General features: G+C 35.9%; 1 protein-coding gene across 2 annotated transcripts in view; it reads right to left on the minus strand.

The window, feature by feature from the left end:
- DMD (dystrophin) overlaps nt 1–19,427 on the minus strand; it is a 922,027-nt gene that overhangs the window by 163,552 nt on the left and 739,048 nt on the right. For both annotated transcript variants that reach the window (XM_050904429.1, XM_050904437.1), the window contains exon 55: nt 7,164–7,310. In XM_050904429.1, coding sequence (XP_050760386.1) covers nt 7,164–7,310 — 147 coding nt within the window. The remainder of the gene's footprint in view (nt 1–7,163; nt 7,311–19,427) is intronic.

Raw genomic sequence — 19,427 nt, forward strand, 5'->3', positions numbered from 1 at the left:
AGACTAGCATATATCAACTAATGCGCCCATTCTCTTCCTATCATTTACCCATCAACTAGATAAATCGGAGATCTTACAGAATATAGTTTATGCAAAGATTGTACAACAGAATGCTAAATTGAAGTTGCATGTATAACATTTTCTTACATTTGATGAATTTTATGTGCTTTTCTTTGTACTTATAAACAACATAACTCAGGTTTTTATAATCCCATATACCCATACACATATATGAGAAACAAAAAAATACATCAAAAGAAATCTATATTGGCATATTGAAATGAGAATGTAAAGTAGGGTAAATTGCTGTTCTTCTGCATGGTTCTTCAAAACAAATCTTCATAGAGGACAAAATTCCAAAGTAAAGGAAGTCAAGAAAGGATAACAAAACTCTAAAATGAATGTATCTTCTATAACAAAAAATGACTAAAGCATTTACAGTTTCAACAAACTGAAATTCATCACACAGAACATCATAACTTTAACATCGTTTTATTAGTTTTCCTGCTGGCATGGCTGTTGATGATAACCATGCCTGTTTATACTTACATACACACTTTCTTTCACTGACTGCCCTAAACATGCCACAAAGAAGAATGAAGATGTCCTCCTAATTTAGGAAGGAATCTTTCCAATTTTTGACACACACTTCATTAGAAGAATTGAATCCCAATCCAGATAGCTGGCCTTCCTCCACCAGCTTACAGAAATGAATAAATAGGATCTCTAAAGAATGAATGACTGTGAAATGAATCTATATGCATATTTTTGCAGAAAAACATTGAGCAAAACTGAGACTCAGGCTAACAGAAATGAAGAAAAATACATGCCCATATGACTCGTGCAGCCAACTGGCATAGCCAATTAAATAAATAAGAGACCATTAAAAAGCCATGACAACTGTGGTTTTGGCAGAAGTTCCAGTTCTCATGGAATATACAAAACAACATTTTAACTAAAGAGTCTGACGGGAAAACTCAACTTCCAAATAGGATCAAAATCACCCTCTGCTGGGAAGATGAAATCTGCAACTACTAAAATAATTTCAGATTTCAAGGTTGAAAAGAACTATGATTTTAGTAATGCCTTAATTAGTGTAATTATAGATGAGCTAGAATTTTGGCTCCATATATTTAGAAAAGTTGTCTCCTGTTTTTGTCAGCTACTTACAGATAACGTAAGTCAAAATATAGTTTAAAAAAGAGGAAAAGCAAACAAATAGAAACAAATTAATTATTAAAATTAGTGAAATGACACAATGGAAAGAGAAACTGCTAAGGTAATAGAAAGGTAATAATGCTCAAATATAAAAATATAACTGCCTTTTATATGACACATTCATATATACATGACATTCTGTGTCTCCCGCAGAGGAAGAAACATCTTTCTCGCTACTATTACACCATCTCCCAATCTATCCACTTTTAACATACTCCCAGTTTACACTCACTGTTTAATTAGGAACATATAACTTTTCTTGTAATGTAAGATATACAAAAAGTTAAGGCAGATTTTCTATTTAATTATATGACTAGAGCTTTCCTGTATGAGATACCTATGCAGAAACAATTGAACAACTGAACTGTAAAGAACCAGAAGAGGTTTTTCTTTTTCTTTAGGAAAAATGATATAAGTGAATATCCTTAATGACATTCAAATCTTAATTATATGGTTTAGACCTGAAGTATACTTCCTGAAACTATTACCGTGCTACGCATGTAGAAATAAAAAAAGGACCTGAGAAGCTGGTAAACTTGTTTCAATTCAACTGTGAGAGACCTGAAAAAACATTTCTTTTACATGTGTATTTTTGTTGTTATTTCGCTTCTTTTCTGAGGATTTTTGTCTCGGAGAAGGCATGGAGGAGAGAAGGTGACGTAAAATTGAAAAAAACCTCCAAACCTAAAAGCAACTATAATAGGTCAGTGCTGATTTCAACTTGCATCAAAATGTAACTTATTCGCCCTGGTGCCCATCCCCTACCAAAAGCGGGGCGTGAGTGGAGGACCGCTGCCCAGCATGCCCTTGACTCAGCTTTTGAAAGATTCACTGAATCTGAATAAATATTTGAAAACACCTATCATTAATATCTGGTGGGACATTTACATATGGAGGCCAGCAAGACTCTGATGCATAGTCACAATTTCACATTGATTTCAGGAAAGAAGGGATTTCCCTTTTGGCTTTTATATTCTCAAAGTTAGTTCCTCTGCAAACACAGATGGTAAGATTCATTCACATTTCTCACCACGGATTGAGAGAACCAGCTAATATTTGTGAAGCACCCGGAAGCTGCTGTTTTTTGAAATAATTCTTTGCAGTGATACTTACTACAATACTGTGCATTACACAGCTCAGTAAAGAGCCTGTCCTCAGCAGAATGCAAATACAACTATGATACAACTTTAGATAACTGCCTGCAGTGGTATTAAAAGCCTGCTGTTTCTTCAGCAGCTCCTGCAAGCAGAGAGTGCTGTTTGAGGGAACAGAATAATAGTTGTGGCTGGACCCTTTAAGAAGAGGCAGCATACTTCTGTGCCACATCAATCTTCAGATCCCCACATGCTGGAGAATCTTTGCTACCAGTGCAAGATGAGCTGAGGAGTTAGGAACAATACTGAAATTACAGCTAATGCTTCTTCACAGTCACACTTTAGATATGGAAATCATAGAATCATAGAATCATTTAGGTTGGAAAAGACCTTTAAGATCATCGAGTCCAACCATAAATGTGTATATGTATGTGTGTGTATATGTGTATATGTATATCTATCTATATATATGCAGGGTATGGGCTGTTTTAGCTCTAGCCATTTTATGTGCTTCCTCCAGCTTGCTTAGTTTTACAAACTAGATAGACTGGGCCCACTATTATGAACAGAGACACTCACTCACAAACTGACCACAGTTCATTACAACTTGCTAAACTAAAAGCACTGGAATATAAATACCATGACAAAACCTCTTAAAAGATACATTTTTTGGATGAAAGACAGTTCTTATATTTTTCAGCTTATTAGAGGTACTATTCTAAAAAAGAGTAGATACAATTTGATTTAAACCAAAAAAAATCTTTCTTGATAACTGAAGGCTATGTTCCCCATGGGATACTTGGAAATTCTTCTACATGTCAGAGGCTTTGCCTTTCGACCAGCATTACACCAACTGGATTTCTGACCAAAGTGAAGTGGATAGAACTCCTGCCAATCTGGTCTCCCTGGCTCCTCAAATGTCGACTGGAAGTAAGCAAGAGTTTGCAAGACATATTTTCCCCCAGGTTGATCTCATTACACATACTGTTCGAGGCACACAGGATCCAAACATGAGAGCTCCTTGGAAAATGCATAATAAATAGCTCCCTGGAGAGATTTTGTCTCCTTTTATGTTTAAGAAAAATGGAAAAATAAACAGCATATTTTCCTCAAAACTACTCTTTTAAAGGCATGAAGCTAATTACTTGCACATTGCTTAAACTCCACAAATGATGACATAGTTTTCAGTGACTGAGCTGAGTGCATTAGCTTTCATTAATGAAATATACCTTTGCACAGCACTCAAAACCACGATTAGCTGAGTCTGTAAGAATTTTCAATATGAAATATCTGTGTCTCTAAGTTTAAAATTCTATCTCCTTGACACTAAGTCATAGTTAACCTTCCTTTCCATACAATTTCCTTCCAGTAATACTCAGTGCATATTGACCAAAACTGAACAAAAAAAGGAAAATTAATGGCAAACGTGTTATTGCAGAAATAGAAATTAAGTTCTGCAAAGATTCTGCAGTAATTTGATACTATTCACTAATTATCTCACTGTACAACCACAATACCACAAATGACTGAATATGGTCTGCCTTATGTTTGTAAAATGAATATAATATTAAATCTCTGTAAGATTTGGCTTAAATGATACATTTCCTCTTCTGATCTTATGAAAGTCCCAGTGTTAATAAAGCAACAAACAAGACATCATTTCATCCTCTACACAATGCTCTGCAACTTTCTCATAACACTAGAATTCATTATTATTTCAGATCTGATAAACCTTATGTCCTTATGTACTTTTCCCACACATAACCAAGAATGGGTATATTTCTGGCAAACAATAGCACAGAAGCCTCTGGTTTATGATTTTCCTGCAGTGATATTTTCCAGGAAATGCGATACATGGATAAGAAATATTTTCCCCATTAGGAATATGGCAAGGAGAGAGAGGGAGAGATCTAACCTTTGAGGGGAAAAAAAAAATTACAAGTAAAATAAGAAGCATTATAGATGGAGAAAAAAGAGAAGAACAAAAAAAAATCGTAGAAATAAGGGAAGTAAGATGGGGAAAGGCAGAGAAGCGTAGGAACACAGAAAGAAATACTTTTTGAAAAAAGGAATGAATAGAAGCCAAAGAGAAAATATGGGTAGTATAAAAGACAGACAAATGAAAATGCATAGAAGGCTGAAATCAATAGAAAAATTGATGAAAGGACTGAAGTATTAAGGAGATATTTTATGTGACATTACTACAAGAAAGGCAATTAGTCAAAAAAAAAAAAAAAAAGAAAAAAATCCTAGCAGTCAAACTGAAAACCAGAAACAAACACTAGGAACCTATCTTGGAAGTAGAATGATTTTGCATGAAACAAAAATTATTTGTATTTTTGCTTTTCCTATTGCGTGGCCAAAATTTCAGTTTTCTATAAATAGTATCACACCTAACTGGAGTGCTGGTCATACATAAATAAGTCTAACCCTAACACAGAACAATACGTAATACTCTAAAAAGTGCCACTCAGGTGTGAGTGTCAATGTCCAGCAGACTTCATGTGTAGAACATTTGAACTAGATGATTGTTGTACATCCCTTCCAACTGAACTATTCTATTCTATTCTAACAAAAATGATCTCTGCTTCTCAATATGTCTCAAACTCTGCTCCCTTTTAAGTAGAAAAATTATATTACAGGAACAGATGTGCTCTTCTTCTTCCCAGGGGTCACATCTTGGCCTTTTGTACATGACAATCCTTTTCCCCTCAGGCTGTGTTTAAAAACCTGCTGGAGTGTTTTCACCTTGCTCTCCATATCTTCCAGATGACATTTAGGTAAATAAGAAAAAAAGACAGTAAACTATAATATTCCAATTAACTATCTATTCTATCAGCTCTAACATCTCACTCTGACATACTGTCTCCAAGTATCTATCTTCATAGAAGATGAAACACTTTGTTTTCCAAATACTCTGGATTTGATAAATTGAGACAATAATTTACAATGAAAAGTGAATTATTCACAATGCTTCCTGTGCTCTGTGGAAAAAGAGCATATTATCTTTGAAATGTGTGTGAACATGTGATTTGCCCTGTCTATTTTTAAACGGTCTACAATGTCAAGTCGGCCCTCTGTCTAATGCTTTCATGAATGACAACAACCAAACATTTATCTCAGGCTTTCTCTCAGATTTGACTTTTTCATGTCCTAGATGCTTTCACTCTGAAAAATCTTCCTGCTTTCCCTTACTTCCTGCTGAAGTAATGGAGTATATTTCAGCAAACCACTGGAACTTAGTTAACTATTTTATTAGTGAAATAAGGTATCATTCAATGAATCATAGCAAATTTGTTAACTCGATCAGCCATTGTTTTTAAAAAAACTAAACAGATGTGATTTCTCTCATACACGGGATAAACATTTTGGGAATACTCATTTTGTCTTCCAGCTTTCTGTTGATCTGCTTTAATAATATTACCTGAACTCTATCCTCAGGATCTGGGAAAAAGTGGATACTAATGACCAAAGATCTTGGACTAATGATCTTTTACTTAAACTAGCACTCTCACTGCAAACTGTTGATTTAGGAAGATGAAAAAAAAAAAAATTCCTGTTAATATTTGCATGAACTGGTGATAAATTGGAGATGTCACAGAGCTGTGAGATTTCTTTTGGAGAAGCAATAAAGAAGCAATAACCTCTTACTGACTATTAGAGTTGAAACCACCATGACCTTTTATCTGTATGTAGGACAACAGGGAATTGGTTCATTTTTGTCCATTGCTAATGTTTGGTTTTTACAATGAAGGCAAAACTCTTTATTAACCTGTGTACTTCTACATTTTTACAGTATATTAAGGTAAATACAGTGACACGATTTCAAAATGTGAAGCATTGATGTAGCAAAAAATACAATAGTGAGTAAAATCCAGCACTAATGAAGTTAATTTAATTGCATTTACCTTCATTTAATCGTAACATTACTCCCCTGCTGTGGGACCTACATCACCATATACCAGTGCATGCATGCTTACATATGCTCTCTCATGCACTTTGTTCCTAAAATTCTAAGCTAAAATACAGTGCATTTTGAAAAAACTATACATATTTGAAGTCTTTATCACAAGATAACACAAAAAAATCTAAAATTTAAGTGATATATATGTGAACAAAAAAAATCTGAAGAATTTGTAAATTTTTCAGTAATTATAACTTATAGCTGATGTTCACCTTAATTTCATAATATATCTTAATATTTTTCCTGCATTAGAGCTCAATTTATAAAATCCCTTTCTGAACAGCTTTAGTTGCAGTATCAAGTCCTGCTAATTACCTGAATGCATGTAATGCCTTGTAATATTATAATTGATTCTACAGCTGCAACTTTAAAGGTTCCACTGCACAGAATCATTAATCTGCCTATAAGGAATTTATTTAAAACTGCTGCTCCTGAAAATTATTTAAATAGTAAAAGGAATGAAGCAGCAGAAGTAAACTGTCTTATGTGAATCTTCCATATACACCATAAAAATATCCATAAAACATGGATAAGCCAGTTAAAAGAAATGATCACATGATATATTTGGCAGTAAGAATTGCTAAATATTAATATTAAAAGGTAAATAAACTATCAAGTATTTTAACTGTATGAGAACTTTAACCATATGAAAAACTGGGTTACCTGATATATATCCGAATACTTGATAAAGTATTCAGAAGTATATGAAAATACAGTGTCAGCTTTAACTTCTGTTTTCTTACAGAGACACCATTACTGAAAGCCTGCTTCCTCTTTCATTCCTTAGTACACCTTTGGTGCTATTCCACAGGGAAAAAACAAGCCCACAGAAACAAAAAAATATTTACTTAAATGCAGCATAAAGAAAAAAGTCATAGGAAATGTACCTGAAGCACCTTCCACCTTGTGTTCAGGTCTTCCACACAGCTGAGATTGTACTGGGAGAGTTGAATATCAGAGGGAGCGAACTGGTGAGCGAGCTCATTGACTTGATGCACCTTTTCTTTAAGGGGTACAATTTCTGCTCGATAGACCTGTGTGAATTAAATATAAATAAAGATAAGCACTAACTTCAAAAACTATTGGCTCTGCTACCAGCTGATTAGTAATGTAAAGGTATTCCATGTCAAGATGAAAGGAAAGAGTGTACTGGTCATGATACCGTTAACAGTCTTTTTATATAACTTCATATGGACTTTAGGTCTCAAGGGTAAGGCCCGGCATTTCAGAAGGTGATATGAAGTTGGAACCTTCATAGCAATTTTTGGCCAGTGAAGCCAAATCTCTAACCAGCACACCTACTGGGATGTACACTGCAGAGCATGCATCTCTCCTGCCTCATCCTTTACGTGTGTGTAGCATGTGTTCCTTGGGGTGAATGGGAGCAATCAGTGCTGTTTAACACATGAAAACAGAGGAAGACTGCTGTTCCCAAAAACAACAAATGAAAAAAGAGAAGCAATGATAAAACTATTACAGACCTCACTAAGGCCATGATCTTACCGTACCTTGTATGTTACAAATAAAAGGTTAATACTGGGAAGTACAAAAAAACCCAAAAATATTTTTACTATGAATCCCAAACTGGCCTACATGACTCGTATTTCAGAAAAAATAAAACAATGCATCTTGTAAGATAACCTTTAAAACTATGCATAAGAGCAGTCTAGCTAATAATTTCAGTAATGTATGTGAAAACCAGAAGCTGCTAGTTACAAGTTTCTTGATTTTAAAAGCAACAACCTGATGATCATGCTTCCCTGATGCATCTGAGTAAATTCAGATAAATTCAGGGCACCATGACTCTATCAAAGAGAGGAATCTCTATGCAGATCTTCCACTGTTCCATATCTAACTTTTCTAAGGAGACATTTATCAATATTTAACGTGATAAAAGATGTCAAAATGTAACAATGAGCCATTTCTAAGGGACAAATTCTGCCATTTTCAGGAGCACTTTTTATTGCCATATGATGTCTGCACGCAAAGGCAGGATAATTTACTTGCTGTATTAGTCTTGCTTTCTAGTTCCTTTCAGCATTTTTAATACAGACCACATGTGGTCTGCATCTCATTTTAGATCATCAAATAACCTGAAATTATTGCATAGTAATCATCTTATCAACACATGATGCAAAAAAGGTCAAAAAAAGCCCATCCGGTATCTCAGTGAACCTTAAGAGTAAATAGTATGAAGACATTCATAGACATTAGAATGCCATGAACTGCACTAAAGGTAAACACCATTGAAAAATTGTTCCTCAAATGTCTTTCAAAACCAGACTTGACTTCCACTAATTATGTTAAATTACCCTACAACATAAGGAGTTAGGCTGACTTAAGTGGCACTCGTACAGTGAATGACTCTAACGATAAATCTGTAAAATACACAAGCAGATATGATATGCATTTTGTAAAGGAAAGTGCAGAGAATGATGGAAGTGCCACAATGTGAGAGAAGAGGTATACATCAAGTTCATGACATAACAGTTGACTTCTCCATTTCACCAGTTTTATACCACTGGAACACAACTGACATTACTGGAGAGAATATTGATTTACAGTGTAGCGTAGAGCAAGGTCTGCAATACCAAGAAAAGGAAAAGAGCTCGCATGTTTGGTTTTATCCCACAGAGTTATACATGTGCTTACTCTGATCATTTTAGTTAGTAACTGAGTTCAGAGAACAAACAACATGCTTTAAAAATAGACATTTGTTCTTGTAAGGTAAAGGCCTCAAAGGCTGACGAGATAGATATACCATTGTGTGAACACTTCACTTGCAAATAGTTATTTTACTGCTTTTTCCTGTGATCTGTTAGTTTCAGTGGCCCAAGGTCCTCAGCCGTGACTCTGTGGCTTATACTTGGGATGGTCAACTCAGTTCCTCCAGCGCTGCTTGGTTTCCAAGATGAGAAAACACCTCTAAGCTAGTGTTACCAATGCCCACGTTGTATATAAATATAAATATACATGTATATATATATTTATATATTATTATATATAAGATAGAATAAAAACAATATATAATAAAAATAAAATATATGTATAATATATCTACATAAAATAAAAAACATCAATAGAATAAATGCAGATCAATGGATGCAAAGATCAGTTCCCACACTACAATGCACTTTAATGCAGTTCCTGCATTAAACTAAGTTAACTTTCTATTAATTTGTATGGCAATAGGGCCAGGCTTTGATTGAAAACTTCATTGCTTAGACAAAGCACACAGGCCTAAGCTTATAAACCACTTGTTTTTAAACATATACTTAAGTATTTGGCTGATTTCAGACCAATTATTTGCATCTGCAACGTTGACTTGAAAGTACTGGTCTCACTTGAAGATTGACATAAATGATTAGGTAAATCACACAATCATTATACCTAAATTAAGGTGAAATAGAAGATCTTTCATAATTAGTCAACATGTTTTTTGACTGTAAGTTATTTTACAGAGCAGAAACACTAAGGCACAGAAGCAAGTCACAAGAAAAGAAATCAAATCGTAGAAATACATATGGAAGTAAAAAATAATATTTATCTTCTGCTTCCTCTTCAATCAATGTCTTTATTAATTGCTTTTTCTGCTGCAAGGATACTGATTTTTGCAGCGTTATGGTAATTTTCCAATGTATAAAATACAACAGCTTTTTCACCATCTTTAAATTCAGTATTCTGTATTCTATTGTTACTAAGCCTGAATTTTTACTAGCATTTTTATCAGTTAGACAAATCAAAAATAAGAAACAGCAACAACAAAAAAAGAATGCTAGTTAATGCACAGCTATCTAATTAATACCAGTAAGCTTACAATTAAAAACTGTAGACAGAAAAGAAAAAATTATCCATACAAAGATTTGGCATACAACATTGTATGATTAAAAAGGTCGGCCACTATAAGGCTGTGTTAAGCAACAGTTTATCACAGACAACCAGTCCACCCGTCAACATACATGAGTCTAGAGCTAGGTTTTTGTTTTAGAGTAAGTGAAATTCAATATGAGTTCTTTTTTTTTCAAGAAGTGTTCAAGCAAGTTTAATAAATAGTAATAATTTCTATATCTTCTACAATACTTGTCATCTCTAGAAGCAGAAGTGTAGAATTTCTACTGGATTGTGATTTTCATCAGTATGATTGAAATGTTTTACAGAAATATTTATATTTTTAATAATCTGTATAGTATAAGGCTAATTCATTTTTCTATTTTTTTTTCCTTCTGCATAAAAAATACTATACATATCACAGGTTTATATCAGAAAAATTTAGAGAACTATACTGTTGGTAATTTAAAAACAAATATACATGGTGAGTAGCGTACCACTACTGCAAGGAGACCTATTTGAACCAATTAAATTGTTCAGGATGTAAATGGCTTCTCAGTGTGAACAGTGATAGGAGAAACAGCCCCAAATTATCTTCATTACAACTGTCCTTACGCAAGAAAGAATTTCAATGATATGTGATACTGTAGGTGGTAGATTGGATTTTAAATGATCTGTGCAGTCCTGTTAGAAAATATTCTAAAATGCCTTGGAAAATTAGCAAGAACTCTAGAAGACACATACCACAGACACCCTAAACAGCCAAATATTAAAAGTCTAGAACATACAGCAGCCATAATCAGTCAGATGAAAAGCCCATCTCACCCAGTCCCTTGTCTGATAGTAGCCAATACAATTGCTTAGGGAAGAAGGTAAGGGAAAGCATCAGCTTCCCTGCTCCTTGCTGTACTCTTCCAGCTCAGCAATTTGGGTCTCAGGGATTCTGGACCCAGAAGCTGTATTTCTATGTCAATCAGATCTTGATGGATTAATCTTCCACGAAATTATCTACTTGATTTTTGAACTAAGATAGGCTTTCACTGTCCAAAATATCCTATGGATAAGCTCAATATTTAGGTTGAAGAACCACCTCTTTTTGCTTTTTTTAAACTTATCGCTTAGGACCCACCTGAGACCGTCCCTAATTCTTAGCTCATGAGAGACAGTGATAACTATTCCTAATGGACTTTGTGCCGTTGCAGATTCTACAAACCCTCCATCATATTTTTTCCTTCTTCCATGTTTAAGATACAAAGACTGAGTAAATGTGGATATCTATAAGATATTTACATCTGAGCAAGTTGCCAAGTGGCCCCTTTATATTCAATAGCTAATAAAAAACAGGAGTTGAACCTAATGTGAAGTTTTACTATAGGATGGCATGAATCACATTCTGAATTGCCACAACTGAAAAGAGCAGATTTTCATTGACTATATTGGGAGCCTAGGCAACTAGCTCACAGGCAGACAGCTACCCAGCAGATGTGAAATTACACATGACAAACCCCACTCCTACTCCATTTATTCTGTCCTTGTATACCTTTTATCTAATCTGCTATAATCTTTTTTAGATTTGGGATCCAAAACACTGCCTACAATATACATGATATGGGTACAACAGGGACTTACACCATGGCATCATGATATTTTCTGCTTTTTCAGTAATTCCTAGCATTTCATTTGGCTTTCTGAACAGTCCTGAGTATTGATGTGATGTTTTCAGAGGACTGTTATGATTCCAAGATCTCTTTCATGAGTGCTAAAGGAATGTTTAAAAGGGCTAAAGGAGAGCTCATTACTGTGCACTTGAAGTTGGGATAGCTTTTTTCACATGCTTTGCTTGAGATTTATCAGCACTCGATTCCATCTGCCATCACTTTGCTGCCAGTCAGTACTGTGAGGTTTTTCTATAGCTGTTTGCAATCTGTCCCCATCTTAAGTACTTTGAATAGGTTTGTATCATCAACAGGATGTGCCACTGCATTATTAATTTTCCTTTCCAGCTCATTTATGTACATGCTGGACAGAGTAGACCTTCTGGAGCACAAACAAGCATCTCCCTCGTTGGGAAAACTGACCTCTGCTTTTTGTTTTCCATCTTTTACAGGAAATAACCAGATAATTGGTTATTTATCCACTTGAAGACCTTCTCTGTTATCCCACAGGAACTTAGTTTCTTTGCTGGAAGACCTTCTTAAAATCCTTGTGGAAAGCCAAATGGCCTACACCCCCTTATTGATACGTTCAGGTTTCCTTCAAGGCACACTAGGAGATGGAAGGCACACCTACTTTTACAAAAGCTATGTTGTTGTCTCTTCTGCAGTGTATTCTTCCCCAGATTTCCTGGTCTGTAGGTCCACAGGCCTGACTAGATGCACTATTTAAAAACTATCACCACATTTGTCCCCTTCCATTCCTCATAAAAACCTAATTTTTAATGAGAAAATACTGTTAATAGCTACAGTTATTTTATACTTCCATTAGAACACTTGATCAAATAGTCATCTGGTTCTGGTGATTTGGCGCTCTTAATCATGACAATTTGTTCTATGTATTTTTGCTTCAAATAGCTTTCTTTATTATATACTCCACCTTTCTAGGTCTTATAAGAGTCCACTTTGATGGTATGGATTTGTTTTCCATTTCCAGTGCAGTGTCTCCATGCTGTCTTCACGTACTTTGCCCTTTTGGTTCCTTTTCAGCAGGCTTCCTCATTTGTGTGTAGCTTTCTTTCTGAAAACTGAACATTGCTGTGGTGGATTTTTTGGGTTATTTTTTGTCCCTGCAGAGATGCTGACCTTTAGTTCATAATGATCCCTATTATGATAGCAATGTTTTGAACTTGCACTGCTCAGTACCAAGCCAAATCTCTTCCTTACCAGTTATCCTCTTGGTGTTTCCTAACATTACATATTTTCTATTTAGGACTGAAACTTCAAATCCAAAAGGATTTTAGGCTAGTGTCTGTAATTGCATATTTGGTTTCTTACATATTTTAGAATATGCAGGCTAAGCCTCCCCAAATTATTTGCAGGTCCTTTTCTGCATATTTTCCATTAAATTTGCTTGTGCTTTGCATATTCTGTTCCAAGGCAGTAAAAGCCACCACATAGCCCTGACCTCTTTCCAGAATACCAACTCTATTAATGAAAATTTGATGATTTGTTTAAAAACGGCTAGGGTTTTTTAAGATGTCCTTCCTTCCACATTTCATATGCCATACTGGTGGTTTTTTTCCTTTCTTTCTTTTATTTAGTGATCCCTAACACATCTTCCTCTTTGGAAGGCTGTCCAATGTTCAGAAGAGAGATAAAATAAAAAAAAAAGTTTAGGTCTTTATATTTAAAGATTCACCAAAGGGAGATGGTTTTTGTCAATGCCATGAAAAGATTGGGTTTTTTTAGGATCCATAAATCAGTTCCATGAAATCTGAAAGGAAATTCATGAATCATTTGAGTGGAAGAGTAAATAAATAGTAAACAAGCTTATTTCAATAACAACAGAGATATTATATATTTTGCTAGCTTCAGGGATCTTCCATCGCAAAATTCATAACTGAAAATTCAGGAAGGAACATTGACTCTACAATGCACATTTTCCATTTAACCCCTCTTTCCCTCAACCACATATGCAACAGCTCGCTAACAAGTCAAGCACAGAATTCAGGAATCCAACCAAAATTAAATCAAGTGCATGTAACTTCCGGCCCACTGGAGTTCATGGAATAGTGTGACTAAATCCCACTATGCCACTTGGAAAATACACCCTGAAGAGGAAGTGTATTCTCAGAACAGTAAGTACTGTTCCTTATGCACAGAGAAAAATTAAAATACAGGCTGGCTTTTATTTATTGTTTGCTACTGTAAAATGTCAGTGGGTCATTAAAATTGCTTTTTACCCTCACTGTGTTTATTCTTACTGATCCCAACACCTACCATATATGTTTATATGTAGTCCAGAACAGACAACCTCAGTGCCTTGTCAGAACAAATAGCAATTATGCAGCTATATTGAGAGCAAGAAATCATCGTTGCTTAGCATTCACCACACTGATAAAAGGAAAATAAGAGCATGCACATACAAAGTCATATATTCTTATATACACCTCGGTAGTACTGAGACTGAGTTTAGCTGTATTTGTCTTAAAAATTGTATTAAATAAACAGATACCATCTAATAATCACTTATTTGCAATTGTTACACAATTATTCAATCCTAAAGTTAAAACAAGTAATTGAACTTTTCAATTATGATTTAAAATACAGTCACTATTCCTATTGGCTCCTACTTATCTGAAATATTTCTGCAGTGAAAAATAGCTTGGGAGCAGATTAATTTTTTGTGTTACTTTTGTCCTTCATGTAGCCTTAACAACACTTGGACTTATGTTTACGAGTTTAGAAAAATCTCTGAGACGATGTATAAACAATTACACTACAACTATAGTGTAATATTGCTTTCCAACTATATTGTCCTCATCCTGAACACATTAGTAAAGATCAAGACTCATTAACATTTCCCATGCTCATGGACGGAGGGACCATGAATCTCAGCGGTACATATACAGTAATGCCCTTCTCTTGTTGGAAAGAGAAGTTAAAGGAGACAAAGTTCATTTCACCAATGCACCAAATACTTTAAATGTTCAACGCTAGCTTCTGGAAATGAGTCCTCTCTTTTTGGTTATGGATGAAACAGGCACAGATGCCTGTCTAAGACGTTAAAGGCAATTTGGTGTAATCCTTACTTTTTCTTCTCAGATTTTATGGATTGACAATCATAGCAACACCAGGCTTTGCTTTGAACACTATGTAGGTTTGCTTTGAGCACAACATGGGAAATCAAAATTGATGCCAAAGCTAGTTTCTCCCAGAGATAGTAAATGCGAGACCTCGGTAGGTAGTACCCTCTTTCACTAAAGTTCATTTTTTGCAAGCCTCAACCCAGGGAATTTAAAACATTTCTTATTATCCTTTCTAAAAGGGAGGAAAAAAACCCACAATAAAAATAGCAATAATTTGAAAATCATGACAAGCCATCTCTAGTTTTCCATTAATGGTATTTACTATTTAGGCAGTCCACATCTAGACTTTATATAAGGCTAAACATTGTAGCAGCTGTATTTAGAAATGAAATGTTTTGCACTTCCTAATAAACTTTTCAAGAGCATGCAAGCTTGGACATCTATGAAAACTGAAGGCTAGAACACAAATTTCTTACTGTTATTAGTGATTAAATGCATAAGAGTTTCTACATTTTTTTTGTATGTCTACTTGTGAAAATCATTGCAAAGGCATGCACTAAAGAAATGTTTTCACTTTCACAAAACTCTAAACTGTCCTGAAAAATACGCTGTAAAAATGGAAAAAAAAAAAGAAAAAAAAAGAAAAAAGATTCTAAGTACAAAAGACTAATGAGTAATTAGCAAATTGGTTTGTCATCAATCTCCTGTTTTTGTGGGTGGGTAATATGGCTTTATTGTAGTGATGATTTTGTAGACAGCTTATAGCCTAAGAAGATATAATCAATTATTATAGCATGTCATTTCATTTGAACATACTAGTAACTTCATCTCTAAAAGGAAATGACAAATCATGTACCAGATCCAGAACTCCTAAAAACAGAGTTAACATTGCTATTGTTGAAACACAGAATGGCTGAAGTTGGAAGGCACTTCTTGAGATCACCTAGTCCAGCCCCCCTGCTCAGAGCAGGGCCAGTGAGAAGCAGGTTGCCCAGGACCATGTCCAGTCAGGTTTTGAATATCTCCAATGATGGAGACTCCACTGTCTCTCTGGGCAACCTGTTCCCGTGTTTGACCACCCACAGGTGCCTTCGAGTATTCAGATGGAATTTCATGTTTTTTGATTTGTGCCCATTGCCTCTTGTTCTGTCGGTGGAGAGTACTGAGAAGAGTCCGGCTTCCTCTTCTTCATTCCCTCCCATCAGGTATTTATACACATTGATAAGATCCCGAGCTGCCTTTTCTCAAGGCTGAGCAGTCCCAGTTCTCTCAGCCTCTCCTCATAGGAAAGATGCTTCAGTCCTGTAACCATATTTGTGGCCCTGCATTGGACTTGTTCCAGTGAAGTCCATATCTCTCTTGTACAGAGGAGCCCAGAACTGGACCCAGCACTCCAGATGTGGCCTCACCAGGGCTGAGCAGAGAGGAAGGACCACCTCCCTCAACCTGCTGGCAATGCTCTGCCTAATGCAGCCCAGGGTGCTGTTGGCCTTCTTTGCCATGAGAGTGTATTTCTGGCTTACAGTCAGTTTTTTGTCTACCAGGACCCCAAGGCCCTTCTCTGCAGAGCTGCTTTCTGGCTGATTGGCCCCCAGTGTGTACTGTTGCCTGGGGTTATTTCTCCCAGGACACAGGACTTGGCATTTCTCCTTGTTGAACTTCATGAGATTCCTCTCAGTGTAGTTCTCCATGCTGTCAAGGTCCCTCTAAATGGCAGCATAACCATGGTGTATTGGCTGTTCCTCCCACTTTTGTATCATCTGTGAACTTACTGAGGGTGCGCTCTGTCCCAGGGTCCAGTTCGTTAATGCAGATGTTAAATGATATTGACCCAGTATTGACCACTGTGATACCCCACTAGTGACTTGCCTCCAACGAAACTTTCTTGTCCTTCATGTGCCTGGAGATGGTTTCAAGGATTAGCAGCTCCATCACCTTCCCAGGGACTGAGGTGAAGCTGACTGACCTGTAGTTCCCTGTGCCCTCCTTCCTGCCCTTCTTGAAGATGAGAGTGACACTTGCTCTCTTCCAGGATTCAGGAATCTCTCCCAGTTGCCATGACCATTTGAAGACAATTGAGAGTGGCCTCGCAATAACATCTGCCAACTCATTCAGCACTCGTGGCTGCATCCCATTGGGACTTACGTATGTCCAGAATTATGAGCATGAAAGGTCCATCCCCTTATATGTTCCACCATGGATGTTTCTGACACTTAGTATGAAGCAGATTTCAAGGCAAGGCCAACTGTGCCTACAAAGAAAGTCTGTTTCCCCGGCCTGTGAGCGGCACTTATACAGGGCGGTGGCCTCATGCCAGCCTGGCATTTTCTTGAAGAATTCCCTCATATAGAAGAGTCTCCCGCTAGCACAGGTCTATGTTAAACCTCAATTCTCATAACCAGTGAAAGAGACAGAAAAGGACATCTGGCACCATGATGAAAATATGATATGGCTTAGGGAGAAAAGCTCTCCGGTGTCAGATGAATTTGTGTTGTGGGTTTTTTTTATACCAACAGCAGCTACAGCTAAATCAGAGCAGGATCCATTTGCACAGTAAGATGAGCGGCTGTCCTACACCTCGGCTGCAGCAGGTTCCCAGAGCTGATGTTTCTCTACCTCAGCTCCCTTAGTGTCCACGTGGAGAAGTATTCATGGGCCAGAGCACATCTTCAGGTTTTATATTTAAAACCATACAAGGTGGAACAAACTGACGTATTCTAACCAGGATAGTTTAACCATCTCCATCTTTTCATTGAAAATGAGTCCATTTCTTCTCTGATGGGTTTAGTGTATTCTGATTCAAATTTCATTGAAACCTGGGATGGTCAGCTGCTAGCTCAGTATGCTACACTTAGCTTCCTTTTAAACTCACACTGTATTTTTATTTGATTCTAGTGCTCCTGGGGACAGGCGGTGTTGAAACAAAATGGATTTTAGCTGATTTGATTTTCCATCCTATATATTTTTATAAACTCAGAAATGACCAAGCAAGAATGCACTAGAGTAGAATATAAATCCTCTTCTGGGATAAAAATAGTTCAAATAGAAGACATCAGGGGAGAAAGAAAATCAAATGCCCTTTACATCCTATCCCATTCTGAATTCTGTATTTCTGAATCTGATAAAACGTTACATTTTTCAAAGTTATTTCCTACAATTTGGAGGACTAACTCAGTATTTCCTTAAAACTAAGGACATTAAAATTTGAATAGAACAAATGAAAAATGAACTAATGCCAGTTATTAATTTTCTTCTTTTCTGAACTTTCAAGGGAAAAAGCTATGATTTGTAGCAAGGTTGTATCTAGAAAAAAATTATTTAATTATTAGGAAGTCTAATTTAATAAACAGAAGCACACTAATAAATAGATGCACATATCCTGAAACACAAGTCACTTTGTTACTATGAATTCTTTATTTATTTTTTTTTTAAATCAACAGCTGATATGCAGTTTTATGATCCCTAAACGGATACAACCTATGCTACTGCCTCACCATTTATTCTGAAATTGTGTTCTGCTCCATGGAGGGGGAAAAGTAAATGAGCAAATTTAGCTTGTAATTCACTCTACTACAACGACTATACCCACAACATGGCAGAGCCCATCACTGCTAAAGTGTTCATAAACAGCTCTGCACCAATTTTTCCACATAATCAAAGTCAGTTATTCAGTTACTTTGCAACCAAGAAGCCAGTCTGGCAATCAAGAGATGAAGTGCCTAGGAACTGTAAGTAACTTGAAGCATTTCAAAGTATAATCTGAAAGTCTAACACACACTACATGAAGGACACAGAAAATATAAAGGAATTTTTACAAAGGAAATTTTTCCTTTAGTATGGTTTCATTCAGCATTATTAAAGCTAAAAGCACTTGAAAAGATATATATGCTTAGGTTGTGGAGCCTCAGCCAAACCTGTTTTTAAACTATTAATAACACATTATCTATCTCTATTAGTTAACTTGTGAATAATATATATTAGATATATACAAACATAAAAGGTTGAATAACCCATGTTCCTTATCAAAAGCTCTTTCAGGTAACAGAGACTCTCAGGAGTCCTCCTTGCCCTCAGAAAATAGTTACTACAAAGTAAATCTCTATTGTGTTGAAAAGCAGCATGGTATTTTAAAGGCAAATGTAGTATTTCACTGACAAAAAAAGAAAGCAGTTTAAACCAGAAAGATTGGAACAGCTGTATCATGATATTACAAAACACCTCATGCTTCCATACATCAGCGGGCAGACCCTGTAGCTCAGAAGTTAAAATATGGATTCTTTGCATGGCCATACAAAAGCTTAGCTTAGACACTACTAAGACACCAATTGTATTCTGACACTCAACCGACATTAACACAATTCAGACAAGAAGCTTCAGAAACTCCTCCTGTCTTTTCTAACAAAAAGTGTATACAGATCTTTATTTTAATTTTAAAATAAATCTTTATTTTCTCCTCTCCCCAACATGAAGGATCATGTTTACTTACAATATGCCAACAAGTCTTCAAATTTACCATGTAAATATTTCATAATGTTTAGCCTCATAAAGTTGATAATTACTACGTCTAGCAAGGAAAACA

Source organism: Gymnogyps californianus, chromosome 1 (assembly GCF_018139145.2).
Source record: "Gymnogyps californianus isolate 813 chromosome 1, ASM1813914v2, whole genome shotgun sequence".
NCBI classification, from domain to species: domain Eukaryota; kingdom Metazoa; phylum Chordata; class Aves; order Accipitriformes; family Cathartidae; genus Gymnogyps; species Gymnogyps californianus.